General features: G+C 43.3%; 2 protein-coding genes across 4 annotated transcripts in view; one reads left to right on the forward strand and one right to left on the reverse strand.

Annotated features, from left to right (window-relative positions):
• The window catches only part of LOC136431331 (protein adenylyltransferase Fic-like), a 28,325-nt gene extending 21,675 nt beyond the window's left edge, over positions 1–6,650 (forward strand). For 2 of the 3 annotated variants that reach the window (XM_066422658.1, XM_066422659.1), the window contains 2 exons: positions 4,159–4,215; positions 4,933–6,650. In XM_066422658.1, the coding sequence (XP_066278755.1) occupies positions 4,159–4,215; positions 4,933–5,829 (954 nt within the window). In that variant the 3' untranslated portion in view covers positions 5,830–6,650. The remainder of the gene's footprint in view (positions 1–4,158; positions 4,216–4,932) is intronic. The other variant, XR_010755031.1, reaches the window with a different exon arrangement.
• A 10,240-nt stretch (positions 6,651–16,890) lies between these two features.
• LOC136431332 (uncharacterized) lies at positions 16,891–19,660 on the reverse strand. Its single transcript, XM_066422661.1, has one exon. The coding sequence runs from the start codon at positions 19,204–19,206 to the stop codon at positions 16,915–16,917; it is 2,292 nt and encodes a 763-aa protein (XP_066278758.1). The 5' UTR covers positions 19,207–19,660; the 3' UTR covers positions 16,891–16,914.
• Positions 19,661–20,604: the final 944 nt, after the last annotated feature.

Here is a 20,604-nt window from a genome sequence, read left to right on the forward strand (position 1 = left end):
TACCAAATACGTCAATCTGTATGCCATCCCCAGACAGGACGCCGCCACCGTCGCGGACAAGCTATTCCGAGATTTCATAGGCCAACACGGCGTACCTGACCAACTCCATTCCGACCAGGGGCCGCAGTATGAGTCCCACCTCATCTCCGAACTCTGCACCCGACTTGGAATTCGTAAGTCGCGCACATCGCCCTACCACCCACAGGGCGACGGCCAAGTCGAGCGATTTAACCGGACGATGAAAGACATACTTGCGAAGTGTTTAGCAGGGCGCGAGAACGACTGGGACAGAATCCTACCCCACGTCGCCCTGGCCTACAACACCAGCTTCCACACCACCACCAAGCGCTCTCCATTCTGCCTCGTCCACGGCCGAGAAGCCCGCCTACCAGTGGACGTCGCCTGTCAGCTACCCGCCACAACAGCACACCTGGCCGACCTGACGACAGCCATCACGTCAGTCCGCGACGCCATCGCCCAGTCCCATCAGACGCAAGACCAACAACAAGCCCCCCGTGTCAACTACCACCAGTACAGAGTCGGCGATCGCGTCTGGCTTCACCATCCACCTTCCGCACTGTACAAACTCCGTCTACCTTGGACTGGACCGTTCACGGTCATTGCCACCCTACCACCCGGTGAGCCAGCGCCCATCCTGTATCGTATACAACATGACACCGGTCGCCAGCGCCAACAAGTCGTCCATCACAACAGACTGAAGCCGTACATCGCTCCTACCCGCCGACTCCTGCCAGCACCACCCGCTGCCGCACCCGACAACAGACGTCGTCTGCCCGACGTAGGACACCTTGGCTTCGCAGGCTTCATGCAGCAACATCACCTCCGCCCACCTGATCTACCTGCCGCCCAGCCCGACCCCCCGCCACCGGCTCCCGCTCCCGTCCAGCTGCCAGCCGTTCCTGCACCAGCCGTCAGAACGCGATCCGGCCGCATAAGCAGACCCCCTACCCTCTTTATGGACTTGGACTATAATTAATGAACTCAATTCCGCCAAAAGACACTAGATTTCTCAAAGCACTCTCAATGATCGGACGACACATGAATTGTATGGCCATTTGTACCCTACCATTTTCTTTTATTATTTGTATTTCTGTTGCTTCCATGTAAGAAACTTGTAATATTGAGCTTGTACCGCCGTTGCCATGTTCTGTTCATGACGGACACTACTTCTGTATACATGTGTTAGTGTATGGAATGTACGATATTGTAGTTTTGTACTGCCGCTCTTGTAATAGCGACCTTATTCTTTTGCATTGTTTGTTAGATGCCTATTGTTTATTTCCCATGTATTTTGTGCCCACGTGTGACCTCCCATTGCGTACTACGTTAGCCTTGCCCGGTTGTTATTGTTATTGTTGCTCTTTCGTTCAGCCAACCCGTGGCTATCGCCTCCGCCGGCTCCCTGTAATTAAACTGTGGAGTCGGGACGCCTCCAGATTAGGGGAGGGCCAGTGTAGTATTCACCAAATATGGGGGGATGACACAATTGACATCTGGGACGAGTTAGGGCACAGTCCCTGATTAATAAACCTCCGGCCATGCGGTCCGGGGTCAGTCTGAAGTTCATCTCCGTGTGTGCGGCTGTCCCTCTCTTAGCCTTGTTATCACTACATAACACTACTAACGTAAAGTGTGAATGTGGGAGGGCGCTGTCCCCTCATAATGTCCACGCCTTGTAGCGGTGTGAGGGCTTGCGTGTCTCAATGACCCCAAAAGCTATGCCAGCAGGAGTGCATAGCACCCTTAGCACTCCTGGTAGGGTCACCCATGCTGGACAGGTCAAGGGAGAGAGGCCAGACAAAATGTGGATGCGCTCACCCAAGACGTAAAAATGGGTTAGCGTAGGGCCAACTACCCTACCTAGAAAAACATCAGTTACAGAGGCACCGATGATAACAATAAAAAAACGTCATGGGAAAAGAAGGGCCCGCACACAGGAGGCTTATGACACAGGGCAGTGAAAGCCGAAAGGAAGCTGTAAGGCCTCCCCTTCTGACACCCAAGTCAACCATAAAGATAGGTACATGGTATGTTAGAACAATGTATGAAATGTGAGGACTGCACAGATGGCTAAGGGAATGAGGGACTATAAAATCTCTTTACTATGGCTGAGTGAAACAAGATGGCTACAGGTAGGGCAGCTTTGGCTACCAACAGGAGAGAGGTTACTGTATTCAGGACGCACAGAAGATGGAGCACCACACACAGAGGGAGTTGCATTTATGCTGACACAGGAAGCACAGAGGGCACTCATCGGTCGGGATGGGCACTCACCAGTCAGCTCAGGTATAAGGACAAGGATGGCCACCCCCTCACAACAACAGAAGAACAACTGAGAAGATGGGCAGCACCCTTTAATGAGCTGTTAAACAGACGAACCCCAGAAGCACCCCCAGACATCCCACCTGCAGACTCACAACTACCTATCAATGTTGGAAAACCTACAAAAGTGGAGATCAAGAAGGCCATCATGACTCAACAGGCCCTGACTTGGGTAAACGAAAGAGAGGGCGGCCAAAGAACAGCTGTAGGAGGGACACAGAGGAGGAGATGAGGAGCTTAAGCAACAGCTGGCATGACCTCAGAAGGATGGCCCAGAGAGTGCAGTAGATGACTAGGGTCTCACTAAATACCGAAAGCATCTGAAAACAAGATGTTGTGAACCTCAGACAGTCACTGCCAGGGTCAGACTGATTATTTCCGCTTCTGGTGATATTTAATTATTATTTCATGTACAAACCTCGGGTACACATGGGTAGTCCCTTACCGTAAAATCCCTATTTACGTACGCACTTTTTAAACTTTTCAAGTTGCAAGCAGGTGCTCCAGGCCGACACCAAAGTCGGGGTGCGTACGTTAGGAGGGGTTCCTCCTCGGAAAAATCGCATATCAGCATGAGAGTACGGTACATCTTCATGCAAATGAAGTGTGGAATGCTACCACATAATCAGTAATAAAGAACAAATAATACATATATTTAAAATGTTTAATATTTTCTACCCAGGTAAACATCATCGGAAGGATTATCATGTCAACCTCTTAACTATCCACCGAAATGCTGGAGAGGGGGTGCGTACGTTAGGAGGGTTTTTCCCCTGAATGTTTCAACTCACTGAGTCAGGCCAGCAATCGTCCCCAAATCGGGGGTGCGTACGTAAATAGGAATTTTACGGGTATCAACAGATCAAACTACAAAATCCAGATAGCTGCGAGCTTTAGTTCCCACTTTAAAAACAATGGAATATTGAAGTGCATCAGCATCTTGCATTATAAGTCAGTGAGAATCCATCGACAGACAATAACAGCAGCATTTTCTCCCTAAGATATGACATCGTGATGTGATTTGATATTGGTGACTATTTTTGGTTGTTTTCGAGTTGATTTCGGTTGGTTTCGACTTGATTTCGACTTGTTTCTGGTTGTTTTAAGTTTTGGGCTGTTTTCGGTAAGTAGTGATTTGGTTGTTTTCCGTTGTTTTTGGTTGTTTTCGGTATTTAGTGAGACCGGATGACTATCAACGGTGGCCTATGCTCCAACTGGGGCAAAGGGCCTAAGTAAGTAAAGTAAGGGAGGGCGCTGCGAGATCATCAAGGCAAACTTTATTTTGTAGTCAAAATTATATATCAATACCACGACCTGGAAGCATGTTTTGAGTCGATCCTTTTCAAGGCGACCTGTTGCTCGGTCACCCAGGTGGTCGCCTTGGGTAGGTTTGACTGTACATGTATATACTATTAATAGTATTATAAGTCCGAACCTGAACCCATGGTATATGTATGTTCTAGAAATACTTTTTCGGCTATATATAAAAGTGCATGTTGGCATAAATTCTATACTAAGTATGCAATTTGAAAACCAAACATGCACAATTGTATAGTCAGGACTGTGGTTGTGATCTTTTTATTTTCAAATCAGAAAAAAAATTAAGCTGGCAGGCACATCAGGAAAATGAAGCTGGCAGATCAGGAAAAAATTAAGCTGGCACATCCTAGATTGCAAGAGCCAGGAAATTAAGATGTGACCTTAACTTGCTTGCAATTGTCGATAACTTTGTGCATCTAAGAATTTCAAACCCTTGGTTGGATAGAGCCTGATGCCCACTTTCATTCTTTGTTTAATTTTTTGTCCTGCTTTTAGGTCGGTGAGGACAGAGGTTTGGGAAGGACTGCCATATGCAATAATCAACGCAATATGGTAAGTATACAGCTCCCAGCACGTAGGCATGTAGGTAATACCAAGGTACAAAAAATAAAATATGACAAAATTTACCTTACCCAGAAATATGGCAGCTTAGATTTATACTATTACACTCATAGACCAGATCTTCTGTATTATGTCGTCACACATTGCTTCAAAGCTTTTTTTTGTTGAAAAATTGACATTTTCAAAGTGCAACAGCATAACATAGATTTTTTTGCAAATTTCTTGCATTAGATTGGTCATAGCATAATATTTTGAACATTTATCTACCAAAAAGCTTCATGAATAATTGTATTTGTATAAAATGTATGAATTTGTATAGATATCAACAGTTATGTAAATATTAACAGTTGTGTAAATATCGACAGTTGTATAAATATCAACAGTTGTATAAATACAAAGTAAGAATGATATAGCAATGCTCAATGCCATTGGCACACCCTGATCTTGCTGTAGCCAGATGGCGTCACTTGTCTGACATGTGCACCTATCAAGGATTACCAATCATTCAGCAACTTCATGGGACGTGTGCAGCTACAACTTAATGCAGGGGAAACGTGGAAGCTTTTCTGTCATAGACTAATACCGTGAATACACGTGTCACATTGAAACACAAAAGCTATATTCTTATGTTTGACAAGTTACAGAGTGGGCATTTTACCATTCCTATGTATACATTGAGAATTGACAGTCCCATTTTTTAACACACAGGTCTACACCTTGCATTCAACAAATGAATGGGAGCCTTCAGTTCCTTGTTGGTCACGAGTACCAGGCGTACTACAGGAAATTGAATCTGTCTGCACAGGCAACCTTCAACAGTACAAGGAACTAGCACCTGAAACAAAAATGAAAACATACATGGAGTCTTCTTTCCAGGCTGATATGTTGGCAAAATTTATCTACGACTCAAATGAATTTGAAGGTGCGGGGCTCGACAATGTTGAGACAACTCACATAGTCCTATCACTGGTTAACGCGAGAACAGCTGCTCTAGAAGAAAAGGCCAATGGTCTTGGAAACAAGAGCATGCAACACCTAGAGGTGGTTAATCATTACATGGCAATAAACCAGGCTTTCACCAGTGTCCAGCACCCATTAACTGAGCAAAAACTGTTACAACTACACAAGACACTGATGAATGGAGTTGATGACACAGCAGGACAGCTAAGAACGCAGGAAGTGCATGCGGGAGATGGACACTCCTATCCCAGTGCTCATCTTGTTCCAGAAACTTTAACAACAATACTGAACCAGTTCAATAACCTGTACAATAGGACTGATGTAACCATGTATGCTAAAGCAGCATTTCTCAAGTTCAAGTTTGTACAGTTGCATCCGTTTATGGATGGCAATGGGCGATTGTCCCGAATTCTTATGAACTGGGTTCTGCGCCTGCAAGGTTTACCTTTCGTTGTTTCAATTACCAACAATGGTCACAAGAAGGCAAAGAACCACTACATGCAGGCTTTGAAAAATGCTGACAAGAATAGGGCTAAAGGCCATGTGGCATTTTTGATACAATACTGCACACGAAAAAACTGGAAACTCTTCCATTCAGAGGTAGGAAAATCTGCAATTGAGGACAAGGAAACACGATCTTTATAGAAATTCAAGCTTTTGATCTCCAACAGAATTTTACAATTGCTAAACCTATCAAATGCTACATCTGTGACCACACCACCCTAATTTCAACATGGCATGTGCATGTATGAATGTGTGTGTGTGTGTAGACCCTTTTTATTGTGCATGTGAGATACGTACGGTACCTGGTAGTCCTTTGTTCTCGAAGACGACTGTCTTTGTTCTTATGATAATATGGTGCTATAGCTTACAAGGTCGCTTGAATCTACCGTGGCTGTTATGTTATCAGAGGGTGATGACAGCTAGAACACACTTTTTCCCACCAAAAGGTCTGGGAAAGTGTTTGATGCATTTGTGTAAACATTTTGTTGTTAATCAACGACATCGTTTTGCGACATTGCATGGTTTGGTAGCGGACTAGGTTTGGTAGCCCCTAGACAAGTTGGACATTATCATGTGGAGTAAATACATACTCTATGTCTCTTGTTATTGCCAATACTAGTCATACTTTCATTGCTAATACTAGTAATATTTTAATTGACTCTTTGAATTCTTCCTGCTTGTACTTTGTGAAAACATGGGAAAGTATGCATGTGAGTTCCTTGTGAGTATAACGTTATGAGAATTATTTTGAACTATTCTCGATCAGTAAGATAACTAACGTCACATTTCGCAGCTGAGTTATGTTATGAAGAAAGGTAATACAATTAAGAACAAAGCACATGACATGCTAGACACGTAAATTGATTGTAAGAAGCTGTGCAGTTTATTGTCATATCTGCCCCGATGTAACTCTTCAAATGATATCATAGTATGGTAAACATGCACTTTGTGATAGGCAGTACAACATTATTTAAAAAAAAAACTGCGCATACACATCTACGACTTTGTCAATACATCAAGTTTTCTTCTGTCGGTATTATTTCATGAATGATTAATAGCAACAAACACTTAAATGGTAGTGCCTGGCCAATATAACGCTACATTCAGAAACATAGTCAAATTCATATGCAAGGCCATGTAAAAACTCCATCAGATACCTGAACACACAATGGTCAGCTTTTCTTAAACTTCGAAAAAGACGAAATTTATACTATTAAATTTCCAACATTTGATATGATCACAAACATTCAATTTGGTAAAATCATAACTTTCTTGCATAAGCTTATCAACTGCGACGAACAAAAAAATACAATCCCAGTGGCAGCGACATTTTCACATTTTTGTTGAAAGTCATGAAAATAATCCAAAGCGCTATTGGTTGGCCATGTTGACCAGCGTTGCAACACCGTACACCCCCCCCCCCCCGTATTGCAAGTGTAAAACTGCTTTTGTACAGATGTGAAAAATGTAACGGCTTTAGACTTTTTTATTGCTGTTAATATAAAGCACATCCAGTAAATCTCTTTTATTAGACACTGATGACATTTGATGCTACACTACATGTTGGCACATGTATGTTTTCTCCTTTACTGCACCATCACTGGAACACCTGCTGTCCAAACATGCTCTTAATAGATCAGCTGCCTGAATAAAGAAAAAAATATAAAAGTTAATGCGATTCCAGGTACCTTCAGTCTAAATAGTATCGCTGTTGTGATGTTATGACAAAATTTATTGGATGACTAACTTGAATGCCTGTCCTGACTCCAAGTTATGGATGCCTATATGCAAATACGGAAGGGGTCGTAATTATAACTCCCAGTCACTCGTTTTTAAAGATAATTACCATAGGGTGAGTCGTACACCATACAAATGTATTCGTAGAAAAATTCTTATCCATTCATGCACAAAGCAATTATCTTGTAACAGCAATCGTTTCAAAATCGCAAAGCCATACTGTACAAAGAAAATATGATATCCACCATTGCCAGCATCTTATCATTTTTTTCTTTTATAAATATACACAGAATTTGGCAACAAGTACATCCGGGTTACTGGACATCACTGATTATGTCTTTTATCGCCAAATATATATTTTGCCATTTCATATCATATGAACTTAAAGTTCATGCTTACTAAAAAGAACAACTTCAAAGCTAAAGCCGTACAGAAAATTTAGACACCAAGCTACTCTGCATGTTTTCTGTAATAGGTCATTTATGGAAACTGTAATTGTTGTTTAGATGCTATGTACAAGACCTACATTATCACGTCGACTGGGACGACATGTCCAATGATCCAGGCAGCTCCTCCAGCTACTGCTCCCACAGGACCACCAGTAAGAACACCAGTAACCACCGAGGTGCCGAATCCAACGACAGAGGACGAACTTAGGAAGAAGAGGGGAAAAAATGACAGACAATGTAGTGAGGTCCTCACTGTGCAGTCATTTGTGCAACTGGACAGCTCCTTGGATGTAACAACTTACCTAGCAGGGTTGTAGTGGATCCAGAACCATGGGCATGCATACCAGGTATTACACAGTTAAAATTTAGTCCACACGGATATGAAGTGGAGTTGAGGATGATAAAGATTTTACATGAAAATCTGTTATTGAATATATATGGACTTGTAAAAATGACTCCATACTGACGAGCTCCTTCCTCAGATGCCCCGGCCAGCTTGAAGAGTTGATACGATCCGTACTCAGTCACAATAGTTGATAACTGCCATGGTGATGTGGCAGCCTCCAGGGCTGAAATGAAAATATCATAATTTGCATGAATCTATATAAAATACATTGTGCCATGACACATCCTTGAATTGATCTTGTCTGTGTGTGTGCGACTTGCATCGATCACTCTGTGGGGCTTTTGAGCAACTATTGGCTTATTCGAGTCTCTCTCTTGAGCATTGAGTTTCTTTAGCCCCAAGCAGTAGTGTTTTATCTGCAGTTTTAACAAAAGAAGAAACTGATAAAACACTCAGTGATTTTTCACACCGCAGAAAACATTCATGGGGGTATTTCTCTCTTTTTCATTAGCGAGTTTGATTATTCTTTTTTGCTCACATGATCACCTGAATCATGTTTAAAAATTGTGTATACGGCTGTATCAATGTCATATTGACATCAAGTGAAGTGAGAACTACACAATACCTCGTTTCGCCGTCAGCTTCACCGCTTGATTGGCTCCTCGTTTGAAAAACTCCTCTGCTATCTTGTTCGCAAAATGTTTTTCCATTTCCTTCTTGGCTGCCCATTCACAATACCTTGAAGTCAACTGACATGGAAAAAATAAATGTTTAGCAAGTAGTAACCATAAAAGACGTTATTTTGAGAAAGAAAGAAATGAGGACAAAAGAGAAAATTATAAGTTATGTTGACGTTTGTTACTTTCTTACCATACCAACAATCATCTTAATGTGTTTATAACTAACGTTACATGACATTTTTGTATTTCGGACAGTTTGCTAATGCTTAAAACCTAGGAATCGATGTTCCTGCCAATGATATTTTTTCACTGATATTTCTGTTGTGAAGATTGTTTTCTTGCTGATTCCACATCCTAATCAGAAAGTTTCTTAACTTGTTAAGTGAACTGATGCTAACCATGCTGTCCACTTTATTGATATACATCACACGGTAGAGGTAATATCCTAGGAGAAACTACTGAGTTAGATCTTTATAATCATTTATCAAACATGACCCAATCTAATGAATAGGGCTCCGTTGAAATAGACCTACCTTGACTCCCGCGATGTGCCCAACGGCTGTTACGAAGGCGCAACTTAAACATTCACCCTTCGTGTCCGTGAACTCCACCATCTGTCTGCATTTGCTACACCAACGCATCTCTGAAGATCATGTCAAAGGTAGCTGTCAGTACATGGCATTGTATATTGTACGACATGGGGGGTAGCGTTGAAATCCCAGACTATGCAGTCAAGTTCAAGTAACTTGATCTAATAGGGATTCATATCATGCAGGTACCCCTTTCAGAGTTTTTATAAGAGGCTAATACACATGTAGTTTCGCTCGGACTTCATATAATCAATATTTGAAACTCCACATTTAAAAAGATATAACGCCCCCAATAAGTCACTGTTTCCAAACTTGTCGGAACGTCATAGATACATTTTACAGGCCATTTGCAACATAAACATATAACGATGATCTTGCCAAATGGCCATATGTTACTGACAAATATGTATGATAGATGACCTCGCTCACGATAATAGTTTCTAAAATCTCCTTCATAACATCTCCCAAAAAGTTGTCCAGTTTCACTACCCCCCAACAAACTTGGCGATTACAGTTTTTCAATGGGTCATATTTGACAGTGCAGCCTATTGGCCTACTATGACACACTTTGTGTTTTTGATCAGATAAATCAATAACCTAGGTTTACTTCCAGGGCCAACAGAATAATCTCAAGACGCCGTGTTTGGCATAGTAGTAATTACGTAATTTGGCACCGTTTATTTCACCAGTTTGTTAAAACTTAAACTATAGCGTGTACTTTCCAAAAGTAGCAGACGCCAAACCTCTCTTTAATGTTCACTTTATCCATTGACTAGTTTTGGAGAAGGTTTGATAGGACCCAATGAAGGAAATGGAAATAGCTGCACAGAACCGAGGTCTCTGGAGGAGCATCATTTGTAGACCTATACACCAGTGATGTTGTGGGAGGATCTAAGGTTTAAGGTTAGGTTGAAAGAACCAAGCGACCCTCATACTGACAATACGATTTCGAACGTCAAGCATATTGCCATCTCTATATCAGGTGAATTTTTCTTGCCGCTAAGTGTAGGGGGAAACTAGTTGCCAAACATTGTTTTGTTCAACTGCGTCGAGCAAGCAATGGGGCCAACATAGTGTACTAGTGACTTTATCATTATTTTTCTGTAGAATCCTTTTGACAATCTTTGTATAACTTGTTTTTTCTGATCTATGTCCTTTAGGTAGATTGCAAGAAGGAGAATGACTTAAGTGGATCGTTGGTTCCACTAACACAGTTATTCACTGCAAAAATCGATGCAAGTGCAATTAGTGCATGTAATGACCCTACACATTTAGCATGTAGCGACCATGGGGCTATACATGTACGTAACGCAACAAAAGACATGTCAGCCAGTCTTGCACATAACGTAAGATGTCGAACGCTAAACCCAGACTTGTGAAATATACAACTGAACAGTGAAACATTTACCTCAATGTAGATCAGGACCAACGATGTCGCCAATGTCAGAGAACTACGTACAGTGTTGTCTTAAAAAGATTTCCACTCCCAGCCTGGAGACAAAACTAAAAATAGGCTTGTTTTCTTTTACTAGGTCTTAGACATTGTAGACCACCGGTGGGGGAGTTGTCATTAAAAAATGTCATAAAAAATCTATTGCATTTAAGTTTAATATGCTTGAATCTACAGCATCTCCGGTCACCTGGCTTTTGCATTGTGTAATGTCTCCGCAGGGTGTTGAAAATAAGCACTGGACTGATTTAAAAAGTATGATTTGATGTAATATCACCCCTACATGTACAAAAGGCTTGAAAGTGGAAATTTCCTTTTTCTCAGAGGGGGTTGTTTATGAATAAAGAAAAGTCAGCTAAGTTTACAGTTACCCAACACTGCTCCGGAACGCAAACGGTCAATCACAATCTATACTCCTTGACCTTTGTATTGTCGAAAGTGATAGGCCGTGAAATTCCACGTACAAAGCTTAGCATTATATTTTACTCCCAATAATGAAGCAAAATATATAGTTACACTGCACTCACCATGCCTGATAGGGAGAAAAATGTTGTTTCCCCGCGTCCCTTCTTTATCTCCATTTCCTGTCTTTTTGGTCAAAATTATTAATCTCTTTCATTTTTGGGGCATCATTTCCAGACACTTGCAAATCAGGCCGCAAGCTCATAGTCACCGAGGAAATGGTAATATAGCTTTTTGTGAGGTAATAGAACTTTCAAGAGTACTCGAGTCTGAATTTACAACGGTCCTATTTTTTCCCGTTTGCATAGCATATTGTCAAGCATGTCGAAACGCATTGAAAATGTTTTTTCCTATATCACTGACATAACGGTGCATGTGCTAAGTTTGAGTGACACAAGTTGACTGTTTTTGCGAACAAACTACAAATGCAATGTAAAAAAGGAATCCTGACGTTGCCAAGAACACGTTATTGTACATAGTGTAAAGTTTCTAGCCAGGCGTGTACAAAGGACCAAATTTTGTGTGTACGTAACTTGGCATAGTGGGCTATTACCCTCAGTAGCTTCTAAATCAGGGCATATTGTCATTATCAAAGAAGAACCACTATCATGAGACAATACTCGAATATATGATTTATGTTATATGTATATGGAGGAAATCATCAGCGCGTATAGATTATGAAAATAAGAACATTATTTGTTGTGGAAATGAGGAAATTCTACAACATTTAATCTAAATGATAGTAATTTTATTTCGAGATTAGGGCTGAGATTCCAATCACTAGACATTGATAATGCAAATAAGAGCACGGTGAAGGGATGGAGTCTTTAAACGCTAGTTTATCCCCCTTTCCTCACACTCGTGTATGAGAATAAATCATGACCAGTCCAGAGGATCTCCTACACCATTCTCTTCACTGTTGACTTTTACACTGCACGAAATGGCCTCGGATCACGGCAGATACGTACAGGGAGTCCTGAAGAAATATTCCAAAGCCCGTGAGGGTTTAGTCGAATCCGTCAGTTACGTTGGATCCGTCTGTATCCGTCAGTATCCGCCCAAATTACAGAAAAATCCGTGTACGTTTCTGCCGGGATCCGAGGCCATTTTGTGCAGTGTTAGATAATTACTTATAATGGTAGGAAAGAACACATTGATTGTTAAAACATATGTAGGACGTATTGTGTACAGAAACAGCAAGTCAGAACTCTGCAGCGCGTTTTTTTTGTATTGAACAAACCATTTCTTTTTTTCTCTAAGCATGAGGGTCTTATCTTGCTTGTATTCAATACTAGAGGAAAACTAAAAATGGAACACATTCTCGGCATGTAAAAAAAAAATGAAGCCGAAATGAAACTGATGTGAGGGTGCCGAAAATAATTGAAATTCTTGCAACGTTTCTTCCTTTTTTTAAATCGCAATTTGTTTGATCACAACCTAACTTTTATTGTATTCGCAACCCTCGTCCACCTTTTTTCAAGTAGTGCTGGGTGTTTAACAACTGCTTTAGAGTAGAAGTAGCGTTAGTTGATTACTTTCATTTCACTTTATGTTTAATTCATTATTGTATACGATACCTTATCATTATTGTACACTATACCTTATCAAGCCTATTCTAAATGATTAAGCCTTAATTTGGACGTAGGAAATTCAAGCAACTAGAGTTCCAGGGCCATATAACTTGGCCGAACGATGTTAAACTTAACGATTGACGTATAACAAACGTTTAAATTGTATCACTTGCATATGCATAAATTGTATCAGTGGGTAATATTTTCCTACCAAATAAGAGAAGTTATCAAGTTTTTTGACAAACATTTAAGCATTACACACAACATAAAATAGATTGCTCTGGGGAGCTTTCGAGACGAATTCTCTGTCTCTTCGTCAACCCGGTAATAAAGTCAGATCTCGTCTTGGAGTTCTCTTGTCACGTGACTTGATGTTGATTATCACGTGACAAGAGACAGTCATATACAGGCTTGAGATAGTGACGCCCCCTGTCCCTTTTTAAGGTACTGCGTTGTCTGCGGATATCAAGTTGATTGTAAAGTTAGAGGTAAAGGTAGTCCAATAGCCTTTTTGGGGGGACGTAGTATGTTGCTATCCGGCGGAGTTTCCATGTAAGACATCACGAAATCGCCGGCGAATGCACCCGGATACACGGCGACATGCCGACCTGCGTGCCGATTACCGGCGCTACGAACGTCCCATGCTCGCACGTAAATGTTTCCCGACTCGTCTGGGTCGACTTCTTCTTCGGGGCAGACGGAGCTGTCTTCCGCCTTTAAGTCGAATTTGGCACCCGGTGGTAGAGGAGGTCACTATTCTTAGACGAGAGAAGGAATAGGCAGTGCTACTCTAAGGCTTGTGGTATACGTGGTACACGGTGGTATAGGTGGTTTTCATCATATACCACCGTGTACCATTTATGGCTTGTGGTATAAGTAGTACACGGTGGTATAGGTGGTTTTCATACTTAGACGAGTGAAGGAATAGGCAGCGCTACTTTAAGGCTTGTGGTATAAGTGGTACACGGTGGTATAGGTGGTTTCCATACTGAGACGAGTGAAGGAATAGGCAGCGCTACTCTAAGACTTGTGGTATAAGTGGTACACGGTGGTATAGGTGGTTTTCATCATAAACCACCGTGTACCACTTATGGCTTGTGGTATTAGTTGTACACGGTGGTATAGGTGTTTTTCATACTTAGACGAGTGAAGGAATAGGCAGCGCTACTCTAAGGCTTGTGGTTTAAGTGGTACACGGTGGTATAGGTGGTTTTCATACTTAGACGAGTGAAGGAATAGGCATCGCTACTCTAAGGCTTGTGGTATAAGTGGTACACGGTGGTATAGGTGGTTTTCATACTTAGACGAGTGATGGTATAGGCAGTGCTACTCTAAGGCTTGTGGTATAAGTGGTACACGGTGGTATAGGTGGTTTTTATCATATACCACCGTGTACCACTTATGGCTTGTGGTATAAGTGGTACACGGTGGTATAGGTAGTTTTCATCATATGCCACCGTGTACCACTTATACCACAAGCCTTAGAGTAGTGCTGCCTATTCCTTCGCTCGTCTCATTATGAAAACCACCTATACCAGCTTGTACCACTTATACCACAAGCCATAAGTGGTACACGGTGGTATATGATGAAAACCACCTATACAACCGTGTACCACTTATACCACAAGCCTTAGAGTAGCACTGCCTATACCTTCACTCGTCTAAGTATGAAAACCACCTATACCACCGTGTACCACTTATACCACAAGCCTTAGAGTAGCACTGCCTATACCTTCACTCGTCTAAGTATAAAAACCACCTATACCACCGTGTACCACTTATACCACAAGCCATAAGTGGTACACGGTGGTATATGATGAAAACCACCTATACCACTGTGTACCACTTATACCACAAGTCTAAGAGTAGCGCTGCCTATTCCTTCGCTCGTCTAAGTATGAAAACCACCTATACCACCGTGTACCACTTATACCACAAGCCTTAGAGTAGCACTGCCTATACCTTCACTCGTCTAAGTATGAAAACCACCTATACCACCGTGTACCACTTATACCACAAGCCATAAGTGGTACACGGTGGTATATGATGAAACCACCTATACCACTGTGTACCACTTATACCACAAGCCTTAGAGTAGCGCTGCCTATTCCTTCGCTCGTCTCAGTATGAAAACCACCTATACCACCGTGCACCACGTATACCACAAGCCTTAGAGTAGCGCTGCCTATTCCTTCTCTCGTCTAAGAATAGTGACCTCCTCTACAACCGGGTAAAAAGGAAAGGAAAGGAATCTCGAACCAGTTTAGCTCAAATGAACTCAATGAACAGATGAGCTACTCTTTCACTGGTCGTGACAGAGAAGACAGACGCTATGTACAGTATTTACAGGTTCAGTGTACCGGGGAAATTCCCCTAGCTCTTTTCGACAAGCACAATGAACAGTGGACCACGGCCTAACGTCCCGTCCTGCGATCTTTAACGGTAGCGTGCATGTCGGGTGAGCGACACAGCCGGGATCGAACCCGGGGCTTCTAGTTCCAGAGGCAAGATCGCTAACCACTGGACTACGCACGCTACCTAGTGCCAAATTCGACTTAGGCGGAAGAGAGCTCCGTCTGCCCCGAAGAAGAAGTCGACCCAGACGAGTCGGGAAACAATTACGTGCGAGCATGGTACGTTCGTAGCGCCGGTAATTGGCACGCAGGCCGGTATGTCGCCGTGTGTCTGGGTGCATCATCGCCTACGATTTCGTGATGTGGACCCACACAAGTCGGGCAACATTTACGTGCGAGCAAGGGACATTCGTAGCGCCGGTAATCGGCACGCAGGTCGGCATGTCGCCGTGTATCCGGGTGCATTCGCCGGCGATTTCGTGATGTCTTACATGGAAACTCCTATCCACTGTGTCTAAGGTACAGTATTGGCAGCTGGATCGGAGCCCACCCCTCTCCTTCCACCACCTTTTACCTCCCCTACCAAAGTCAGGTACCCATTTTTACACCTGGGAAAATGTGAGGAAATTGTTATCACCTGCCTCTTCCAAGGGCACAACATCGGTGGCATGTTAGGGCTTTCGCACCCAGGACCTCAGGGTTTCGGGACAAACACCCTGACCGTTACGCCATGACGCCGCAAATTATAATGTATGAAAGTTTTATCTTTACAAAGAAGGCTGTGATAGCATTTCATTTTCAATTATGCAGATTAGCTCCTCATTAGTATTATTCATGTTAAACGATGTTCATATCTACTTAACTTCCAACTGCTGCAGGTATAAGATGTCCGTCCTTTACCGTCTATGGATCGAAGTCTACTATTTTCTTGTTGAATATGTAAATTAGGGCTTCATTTGCATTATCTATATCTGTCAATGTTCCTCATTTTCTCAGTTACATATACCACATGTTTGAATAGTCCTATCACGTAACGCATTGTATCTATAAGTTTTTCTAAGTAATCATGCAAATTAGATCTTGATTTGCATAATAATCATCTAGTTATGCTATCGACATACCAAAGATCGCGATGATCCGTCAACTACTTCCCTTACCTATTCTCATTCAGAAGTTTTAGCAAAAACAAATACACTTCTTCACTTTAACAAAGAGCTATCTTTTATCTTAATATCGGCTCCATAGTTTGTCCAGAACAGAAGATATCAGAATCGGAAAATCCGATACAGTACAATAACAAGCAGCCATGGGGCCCGAAATCTAATCATTTCGAGTACTTATCAAGGTCAGCTGACAAAGCAAATATCAATACAATCCATCCAGGTATTCTCGAGTATCGTATTCACACACAAACACACACAACCGAACATATAACATTTTTACGAAGGTAAAAGCCTCAAGTTAACAAAGAAAAGTCGATTGCCCATAAGACCCAGTACCGTACCGGTCCATTAGCTCGTGAGATTCGAACCTGATTGCTACACAAGACTGCCTAATTATTAAAAAAAAATTCATTGCCATGAAATGTTATGGTACAAGGTGAGCAAAATGCCTCTGTGGCATCAACTGGTCTATCTTTTGCAACAGTCCTTCAGGCGTCGGCCGCTTTGATGGATCCACTATCCAGCACAACCGTATGATTTTGTACACCGACATCGGACAGTTCCCCGGCTGTTGCAGACGAACCCCTTTCTTCAGTAGTTCCAACAGTGTGCAGACGTCGGGGTGCATCGGGCCTCCAGCATAGCGCGGCTCCTCCCCAAAGCTGGCGATCTCCCACAGCAGCACGCCGTACGACCACACGTCACTCTCACACGTGTACACCCCGTCCCGTAACGACTCCACGGCCATCCACTTCAGCGGCAACAGTTCCTCCTCCCCGCCCTGGTTAGTGTGTTCGTACGCCGACGACACGTAAACGTCACGCGAAAGTCCGAAATCCGCGATCTTGGCCACCTTCCTGTCGCTGATGACGACATTACGAGCTGCGATGTCCCGGTGCACGATCTTCAGACGTGCCAGCTCCGATAACCCACTGGCCACGCCAGAAGCAAAATCAAGTCGTTCTAACAGCTTCCTGTTCCCGGTGACCTTGTACTCTTCTCTCAAAGTCCACAGGTACCTCCGCAGTTCTTCATTAGTGGCGTATTCCACAACAATGTACTGTGGCTCCGACTTGGTCAGAACTCCATAAAACTTCACGACGTTCGGGTGTCCCTCTTTGTTCTCGTGTATCCTGGCGAGGATGTCCATCTCGCGGCGAAAGTCACGGACAGCCGACGCTGTCATGCGGTCAGGCCGGATACTTTTGGCGGCGACCAAAACCTCGTAGCCTTGGGGCACGCGCAGTCTTCCCCGCACGACATGGCCGAACTCCCCCTCACCTATCATGTGTTCGAAACGAATGTCCTGTTTGTCTATTTCCCATGATGAGAGGGTCTCTATTTCTATGTCCTCCTCTGTGTTCACTGTTTTGAACCCACCCTTTTTTACCAGGGTCACAATTATGATGCAACCAACTATAACCATAGCAGGAATAACGGAAGCCAACACTTTAACAACTACTTGGTTATTCTCAAGTTTGGGGACGTCGTTCTCACAAAAGTCACCTGACTGCCCATCTAAACAGATACAGGTGCCATTGACCGGATCACACATGGCGTTGTTTTGACAGTTACAGTTCTTGCTGCAGTTCAAACCAAAATTGCCAGGTGCGCAGGTGTTCTCACACTTGTCTCCATGACGACCGGGAGGACACAGGCAGCCCTCCCACCTGTCACACGTCCCTTCGTACTGACAGTCACACACTTGACTGCAATATTTTCCATAATAGTTGGGCTGACATTTGGTGGCGTTGAGAACAAAAGTTGCATTCATTTGTTCACCATCTGTAGCTTTTACCACACAAGTATAATCACCATTGGCTGATTCTGAGATCGCCTGAAAGTCAATAGAACTGTTCTGTACTGCCCCTTTTTCTATAGAGTTTGTGTCAATATAACTGTTTTCTGCTTGATAAACCCACGTCATATTTGCTACTTGGATGTGTGGAGCCACGCAGGTCAAAGTCAGAGTGGTACCGATGTACTTCACAACTGAATCGCCAGGTGACGCGATGATGACGACCTCAGGCCAGGGAATATCACAGGCCCTTCCTCGCCAGCCCGGACGGCATTCACAGGCACCGTTGAAGCCATTACAACGGGCCTCGTTCTTGCAAACACAGTTCTTGTCACAGTACAGACCGTACCTGCCCTCGGGGCATCCTGTAACGTCGTACTGCATTATGAACTCCACGGACACAGTACTTTCGTACAGTGTGACGTCAGCGCCACATTGTATCTGATTGGACGAAGTGGACCATATATCAGTTCCCTCCAGAAGAAAAACAAAACGGGAACCTTCTGCCGTGTCACACTGACCACCCTGTGCCCATTCAGGCAACCTATCGTTGATAGAAGTGTCCAAGACTATAAACTTACCATTGCGTCTCAACTGTCTGTCGCGACATTGAAACTCGATTCTGCCTAGATTTTGAGGTACCTCAAGCACCGTGCGGTATGCATCTGCATCGTACTTCAGTTCGGTGAAAGCAACACACAATCGAAGGGAGCAATCTTCCATGATAGCATCATGGACTTCGTAACGCCAATCAGGAAGAACGTCGTCATATTGGTTTGTGACCTCACCATTAAGTACAACATCGTAAAGTCCATTACTACTGCTCAGTACCACATAGTTCCCAGCCGTCCCATTAGCAGGTAGAACTGGTGTTTCACACAGTTTGTTGTAGTACGGCGGGTATCCCGGTACATCCATGACTAGTATGGCGAGATTCACGCGCGAAACGCCGTTGTCTCCAGTATTTGTCAGCTCCAGAGACAAGTTGTACCGCGGGTAGAACTCATAGTCCAGCGGTGCTGCTACGATTAGCGTCAAGTTCTTAACAACAACCTCAAAACCGTCCGAAATCGTTGCCGCCTGTGATGTTCACTGACCACGATGTTACGTAGTTTACCTCTTCCGTTAAAGCCACGCTGGTACTTACAAAATCTCGCAGGTGCTTGACTGTGCTGCCGACAGGCGCATCTTCACGTATTGGGACATTTTCATGCCAAACCACGGCGTCTGGGTTCCCCTGGGAGAATGGAACAAGACTGGCCAGCAGGAATACGACACAGAAGTTTACAAACGTCATCTTTCTTTGAACATTCACCACTTTGCAAGAGGTTTCCTTGAAATCACGTTATGTAGCTGTAGGTGCGTTGATGGGGCCGGTCTCTACCTGGATAATGAATGAAGACCTTTATTGTACATTCGTGCCTCGAGGGGCTAGATACAGGTCGTCTAATAGACCTAATTAGCATGTCTTTGACATATACAGTAAAATATATACAGTACATAGTTCATACATACACAATAGACAAAAGTGATAAGCTAAGCTAATCCAGTAGAGTCAACTTCATCTCGCTTCTTTGTACAATTGTAGATGTATGAACAAGTCATGTTTCTAATACGAGGGTTGTCTAGACGCTACAAAAATATACATTTATCCGTTGCGTTTAAATATACGAAGCATGGAAATCAATAATGCAAGGATGCACACATGGTAGTTGTGCTTCACTCTCATATAGTGTTCGTTCAATTCAGGTCGTTCTTCATTCATTAGTCACGGGACCCAACCACCTGTGTAATAGAAACGGCATGCGATAGCGAAGTGAGAACATTCTCAGAAATGTCGTGGATGTTCGGTAGCCTTCACGAGACCTTCCTACGGGGGTACGGATCGTAGGATTTGGCAAAGAAAGTTCAATAACTGGCCGTGAGAGTCAGTTCAAGGGAAAACCTATGGTGGCCTAACTCTCCTAGCCTCTACCAGGCTCCGTCCTATCGTTGGGAAAATAGTAGAAATCAGCCGAGGTACTCCGTTATGCAGAGTAGGTATGCTATACAGTAAGGTTCCATTTCGATGGACGGCAGATTGGACCCTCTCTCCGTAGCTAACTCCCTTGGCACACTATTCACTCTATTTGGCCAATTTCTACTATTTTTCCAGCCATCCCGCGGAGCCTGGTAGAGGCTATAACTCACCTAGTAATTGTTCTTCCTAGAGCCGGCGTAGTAAGTCTGGTAGAGACTAGTTGTTTGGTGAGTCCTACAGTAACCGTAGTCGTGGCTAACCGATGCTTTGTCAATATTGCAGTGACGCGGTTTCGT

The sequence above is a fragment of the Branchiostoma lanceolatum genome, chromosome 3, assembly GCF_035083965.1.
Source record: "Branchiostoma lanceolatum isolate klBraLanc5 chromosome 3, klBraLanc5.hap2, whole genome shotgun sequence".
NCBI classification, from domain to species: Eukaryota; Metazoa; Chordata; class Leptocardii; order Amphioxiformes; family Branchiostomatidae; genus Branchiostoma; species Branchiostoma lanceolatum.

Bases quoted from the DNA above. Each gene is read 5' to 3' on its own strand.
- LOC136431332 (XM_066422661.1), bottom strand. From the start codon at position 19,206: ATGGATGTACCGGGATACCCGCCGTACTACAACAAACTGTGTGAAACA.